General features: G+C 30.9%; 1 protein-coding gene across 1 annotated transcript; it reads right to left on the bottom strand.

Moving 5' to 3' along the window:
- Positions 1 to 1,603: 1,603 nt before the first annotated feature.
- LOC126715558 (class V chitinase CHIT5b-like) lies at positions 1,604 to 3,662 on the bottom strand. Its single transcript, XM_050416209.1, has 2 exons — positions 2,502 to 3,662; positions 1,604 to 1,873 (listed from the first exon to the last, which is right to left on the bottom strand). The coding sequence occupies exons 1-2, from the start codon at positions 3,643 to 3,645 to the stop codon at positions 1,848 to 1,850; spliced, it is 1,170 nt and encodes a 389-aa protein (XP_050272166.1). The 5' UTR covers positions 3,646 to 3,662; the 3' UTR covers positions 1,604 to 1,847.
- Positions 3,663 to 6,995: the final 3,333 nt, after the last annotated feature.

Consider the following 6,995-nt stretch of genomic DNA (forward strand, 5'->3'; position numbering starts at 1 on the left):
TTTGGAGAGTTTAATACGGTATTTCACTGTGATTATCAATATGTATTTTAAGAGTTTTAATCGGTAACATATATTCTTCCATGAATATAAATTAAAGAGAAATTTTTGTGCAAAAAAAAAAAATAGTAAACTTGAAGAACCAAGTTGGTTGACTATTTGAAACCCAACTTGAAAAAGTAAAATTAGTAACTTTTTTGTTGGGTTAAGATAATTAAACATTTTTATTATTTTAAAAAAATAATTTCAAAATTATATATAAGAAAAAAAATATCTTATTCATGATATAAACATATTTAGCGTTATATATAAATATATATATATATAAAAGTAATATCTTATTAAAAGAGTGCAATAAATTAATATGTTTGTTTTTAGAATGCATAAGATGATTTATTTTTATTTTTTTCGTAACTTATTTTTTGCCAATATCATGAAACAAAATATGTAAGCTTTGCTTCAAACTTACGTTTTGAATTTGTCATTAATTGTTTTGCAAAATTTTTCATTATTTTTAATGTTTAGTAATTTAGATTGTTCTTCATTATTGAATTGAGATTTCCATTTAAATATGGTTTCAATTGTTGTTTTGGATAGTTTTTAATTAATAAATTCAAGGTTTTTCCATTTAAATATACATTGGTGATTAATTGAGCCTTAAAGCTCAATATATATATATATATATATTTGCATTTTATAATACCTTAGTTTCACACAATATACATTCATTATATAACTTAAAAGTAAAATATTCTGTATCCAAAAGAAAAAGAAAAAAAGAGAGTAAAATATTCATTTATTTTTATTATCTATTCTATTATTTAATTTTAAGTAAATTAAAAAAAAAATTATTTACATATGAATTTTGATTAAGTTGTGCATCGCACGGACATAATGCTAATTTCATTGTAAAACCTAAGTCTTGTACCACTTAATTTTTTGTTTTTTTTTTTTGGTATTTTCCAATTAAATAGCTGTCCCACTATAAATGAGAAAGTATAACCTTTAAAAAATTGTGAAAAAGAAACAAAAGTTCAAAATGCTAATTTTCTTTTAATTTCAAATTTGAGTTGAATTCTAAATCATATAATATCATATACTATATTATACTGTATAATAAAAGTTGAGTATAAAAGCCGTAGTTAGACTAAGTGGCTGCACCAAATTACAATAGTTTTTTAAGATAATAACAATATAAGAACAATAAGTTAATTGTTCTTCTATTGCTTCAATTCATTGGATATACTAAAGTATAATAGTTTATAGCGAATTATTATTATTATTTATTTTTATGCTTTGTCCCAATTCTTTCTTATTTGATTTTTAGGGAAAATTACACTTTATCCCCTTTAACTATACTTCATATTACACTTACCCTCTTAAACTATGCGGATACACGCTTAACCCCTCTAAACTATTATCCCTTGCATATTTTGCACCCCACTGTTAGTTAGCTGTTAATTTGGACGAAATTTAGAGCTATGTGACCTGCACGTGACATTTGCAATAATAAAAAAAGACCGAATTATGATCAAGGATATGTGATACAAATTTAAAGAAAAAATAAATTGAATACACTGTTTTTTGATTGTAAATTGTAATAAAATGAAATTAAAATTTGACAGTAGATATGCATTGAGTTTAATTTTGTCACAACAAACAACCTCTCTCTTACACGTTTGCACACATGCCTATTGATGCATATTATATCTTCTAAAATTATAACCGATTACACTCGAATAGATGGTTTTACTATAAAACACGTAGAATATGGTACTTGATCTCCAACAGATAGTTGAAATCTCCTGATCAGAGCTCACGTCAGGGAAGATAAGGAAACTTCATTCTCATTAATCTTGGATCCATGCCCTCGATGCTGCATATTAACAAGTTATAACCAAATATTAATTAATTTAATGAAAAGTATTTAAAATACCATTTGAAAAGTTCATAGTATGTCGTGTTATAACTAAATTGTTCTTCCACTCTATCAGAAAAAGACAAAGAATAAAGTTAAAAACTTAAGTACATTAAATTTGAGTAATTATTATTAAAAGAAATATATATATATATATAAAACTTTTCCACAACTTGTTTAATGTGGTAAGTAAAAGAAGCACATTAGATTAATAGTGTGGAAAAAAAATTAAGTTTTTCTATTTTTTTTTGGAGAAGAAAAAAGAAGTAATAAGTTTAGTGTGTGAATAGCAGGTATTTTTTTTCTTAAATGAGAATGAATGGTGACACCAAATTGTCACGAACTGTTTCACCAAATTTTTTATGAATTATAATGAGATAAGTTTGTGAAAGAACTCGTGACATTTTTGTGAAATAATAAATGTTTTGGTCAAGTGCTCATGTGCATTGCATTTATCAAGATTACGATACTTTTGACCACGTATCATAATTTTTGACGGATTCAATGCATGAGCACTAACCCAATATTTATTATTTACTCTCTTAAAATTTTGGTATTTGGAACAAAATATATTGAATGAGATTACCTTGTGCTGTGACTTTCCATTCAGTATCATAGCTGATGGCCCAGAAGAAATACCCACGAAGCCCAAGTGCCTGAGCAAACCCAACCTTCACTGTTGTAGACAGAGCATCATCATACCCAACCCACAATGACCCAACATAAGAATAAGTAGATACAGTATTCACATCATATGCTATAGTGGCATCATTCTTCTTATTAAACTCCACCACCTCAGAGTAAAGAAGCACACCATCATCTCCTGGGCCCACACCAACTGCTGGTGCTCCTACTCCATGCAATTTGGGGTCTTTGAGCTTCCATGACTTTCCATAGAGTGGCAAGCCCATGACTATCTTGTTTCCAGGTACTCCAGCCCTGATCCAAGACTTAAGCCCATAGATTGAGCTCAAATTAGTGTTTGGGTCAAACAATGCAGCATGGGCCCCAGTTGCAGAAGTGTTCCATGACCCATGATAGTCATAACACATCACATTGACCCAATCCATGTAGTTCTTAATCGCAGCCGCCGGGTAGGAGCGGCGGTCACCGTAGACAAGGAAGTCCGCCGAGTAGTACACAGCGGCGGTGAGCAGTAGAGGGGGCCTATGTGTGATCCTAGCCTCCTTTTCGATTGCATAGCGCCACTCTTTTAGTAATTGGGCAAAATAATTCATTTCTTTCGGGCTTTCAGGGAATTCCCAGTCCAAGTCAAACCCATCAAACTCATATTTACGTGCAACATCAATGGTTGCATTTATGAAGATTTGACGTGTCAACGCTTTGGATGCCATGCGACCAAAACGGTCTGGATCAACACCTCCTCCACCAATGGAGTAAAGAGCCTTCACAGGTGGGTTTTTGTGATGAAGTGTGGTGGCGAAATTTGAGAGGTTCTTAGCTTCTGAACTTGATATGTTGAACTTGAAGGTAACGTTGCTAGGCACAAGAAAAGAATAGATGATATGAGTGAAATATGATGTGTTTATAGCTGAAGGTGGGAGATTATCTAATGCCCATGAAGGGTAATAACCAGCTTTGACCACTGGATGTGATGCTATGACACATCCAGTGGAGATGAACAAAGAGAATACAATAGAAAGAAAGTACACAAAGTTGAAGCTTGCCATTGTTTGAAATTGAATGATCCTCTCAAGTGGAGTTATCATTAAGAGAGTTCAAGATAAGAGTGTTATATAGGGAACATAAAGCTGTGAAACAGCAAGGGGATTTGACTTTTCTTTGTAGAAGGTTCTGAGCTTTGAATTTTTTATTATTATTATTACTTTTATTTTGTCAACTTTGAATGGCTATGTTCATCTTTGACCCTACCAAAATAGATAAGTATAAGGTCACGACAGGATATGGATTCTAGTATCCAAATAAAAGTAAGAATTACAATGATTTTATTATGCAATGGTTAATATCAAGAGCCATCAGAAATAATTCAATAATTTTTTTTTCTTTTTTTTCAGTAGCAAATTACACTTTGTCACATTACAATTATGATAAAAAGTTGTAAAAAATTTTGTGTTCCTAGACTTTTTCTGATATTAAATTATCAATGCAAAAATGTTAGGTACACTGTCTTGACACTTGCATTAATAAGACGAAGGGGGTGTTTGGTACATACACTTAAAAACTGAAAATTGTTGTTCGAAAACATGTGTGAAAATACATGTGAGTGAAAAAATATGTGAAAATATGTGTAATATTATTTAAAAATTGAAAATTATTGTTTGAAAACATGTACCAAACACCTCCTAAGCTGTCTTGAGACTAATAGTGTAGTAGAGCTGGAGGTTAGGTAAAGGATTAATTTCTCTAGAAATTAAGCCGTCCCTTGTGACTGCTTCAGACTAGTTTTCTAGAAATGAAATGATGGAACGTGACTCCATTTTTTATTAGTTAACTTTCTATTAGTACAAATCCTTTAATATCAAGAGCCATCAGAAATAATTCAATAATTTTTTTTTCTTTTTTTTCAGTAGCAAATTACACTTTGTCACATTACAATTGTGATAAAAAGTTGTAAAAATTTTTGTGTTCCTAGACTTTTTCTGATATTAAATTATCAATGCAAAAATGTTAGGTACACTGTCTTGACACTTGCATTAATAAGACAAAGGGGGTGTTTGGTATATACACTTAAAAACTGAAAATTGTTGTTTGAAAACATGTGTGAAAATACATGTGAGTGAAAAAATGTGTGAAAATACGTGTAATATTATTTAAAAATTGAAAATTGTTGTTTGAAAACATGTACCAAACACCTCCTAAGCTGTCTTGAGACTAATAGTGTAGTAGAGCTGGAGGTTAGGTAAAGGATTAATTTCTCTAGAAATTAAGCCGTCTCTTGTGACTGCTTCAGACTAGTTTTCTAGAAATGAAATGATGGAACGTGACTCCATTTTTGATTAGTTAACTTTCTATTAGTACAAATCTCATCAGCAACTTCAAAGAATAGATTTGATTTGATTTTGTCGTCGCATAATTTCTTGCAATTAAATTCTTAATATAATATTAACCCTCACTAAGCATGAGGTGGAGAAAAACAAGAGAGAAAGAATCTAAATAATATATATATTTTTACTATGAACTAATGGTTTGGTTATTATTAACATAGTGAATATAATATATGAATGACTGTAGTGTATAGTGTCTAAATGTTTCTGGATGGTTTTTTTTGGTTGTCCTGCATTGTTGTATTCTTGTATTCATATGTATTCTTAAGAAGAATGCTTGAGTGGTGGAGGGACAATCAGAAGCTCCACACAATGGAACAAAATCCCAAGTGGAAGCTCCATTAATGCAAGACTTGCAAGTCGTCTAAAGGCACATGTGACATGCCACTGACATTGGAGTAATATGTACAACCCCTCCCCACCAAAAAAAAAAGAAGTCATTGTCTAATATTTTATATTTTGTCTTATGGGATTTCGAATATTCCAATATCCTCCTAGATAACTAATGGAATGCAAATCAATTAGATTTTTGCATTGGCTATGTTCGGAGAAACTTCAATATGTTTCGGAAACATGCATTCTCCCCCTCACAAGAGGTGGACTCCAACATTGGCTACGTTGGGAGAAACTTTAGTACGTTTCGGAAACATGCATCTTCCCCCTTACAAGGGGGTGGACCATACATGTGTAGGGTCCACTCCCTTGTGAGGGGGAGGATGCATGTTGCCGAAACATGCAATACCATTTCCTAGGTTGGGCCCTTCAAAAGGATTAATTATCTGTTCTTTGACTACATACCATGATACTAACTTTAAAAATAAACATAGTATTATGTAAAGAGAAACTCATATAGGATAGGATTTTGACTTGACATCTTTTAATATTTTGATAACTTTTTCTATTTCTCATAAAAGTGGCATTAAAATTTTCTTAAAATAGTTTGTTAACAATGGCTCTTAGTGCACTCATTAATAAGACCCTTCTAATAATATATAGCTATATTAATTTAGCACAACTATTGGTTTAGTTAATTTTTGAATTTTCAAGAAACTACCACAAACAATTAATGATATCTATTTTATAGTACTATCTATAACAGGATTCCCCTCATTATACTTGAGTTTTATGTAGTTTAAAAATACCCTTAGACCCTACGTTTAACATGGACAAAACTTAGAGACAACCTAGTAAAAATATATCTCCAACTCTACTAAAATGCCTATAAAATAGGAAACTCTCCTACTAATCCATGTTTTTAAAACAATTAAAATAAAATAATAAAAAATTTCAGTCCACTTTGTATATTTCCTTCAAGACCACATTACAACATTTTTTTTTTTTTTTAAACTTTATCAAGACTCATGGTTTCTTTTATTTAATATTTGGGTTGTGTTATAATCTAAAAATTGTGATGAATGGAAAATTATAGCACTAGTGGGTTCCAATTAACTCAACTAGTAAAGTTTATGATGGTTGTATAAGAGATCCTGAGTTCATTCTCCGCCTATACCAAAAACTGATTGATGTCTTGGTCTGATGATAAAGAGCTGTCATTAGGAGCGGACGTCATAGGTTGAAATTCTCTAAAAAAAAAAAAATTACGACACTAGACACAAAAAAAAAAAAAAAAAAAAAAAAAAACCTCATCGCACACGCAAAGCACATGTAATGAGTCTAGTATATATATATCTGGGAAATATAACAATGGTTTCAAGAAATGACCGTTGGCTAATTGTTTAGTAGAAATTAAATTAATTTTATCTGCATATAATTGTCTTGATCTGGCTGTGCTTGGAGATGAGTGTTTCTACATTCACATGTTGGTTTGTTTATCCACTTTTCCTATTTGTTTTCTCTTACAAGTCTCTGGGGACACTTCCGGTTCAAAGTTGGTAGTCGTTATTAATTCCAGTCCTTATTATTGATCCCAAATTTGTCATTTAAAATTACACCAGAATTCTAGAAATAAAATAAAGTTGACTTGTGCATAATCTAGATGTAACAAGAGTTTTGTCATAATTGGTTTTTGCGGTCAGCGCTCGACAATTTCAAAT

This window comes from Quercus robur, chromosome 2 (genome assembly GCF_932294415.1).
Source record: "Quercus robur chromosome 2, dhQueRobu3.1, whole genome shotgun sequence".
Classification (NCBI taxonomy): domain Eukaryota; kingdom Viridiplantae; phylum Streptophyta; class Magnoliopsida; order Fagales; family Fagaceae; genus Quercus; species Quercus robur.

Bases quoted from the DNA above. Each gene is read 5' to 3' on its own strand.
- LOC126715558 (XM_050416209.1), bottom strand. From the start codon at position 3,645: ATGATAACTCCACTTGAGAGGATCATTCAATTTCAAACAATGGCAAGC. The intron at 1,874-2,501 runs GTAATCTCATTC...GTTAATATGCAG, and splicing joins ATGGAAAGTCACAGCACAAG to CATCGAGGGCATGGATCCAA.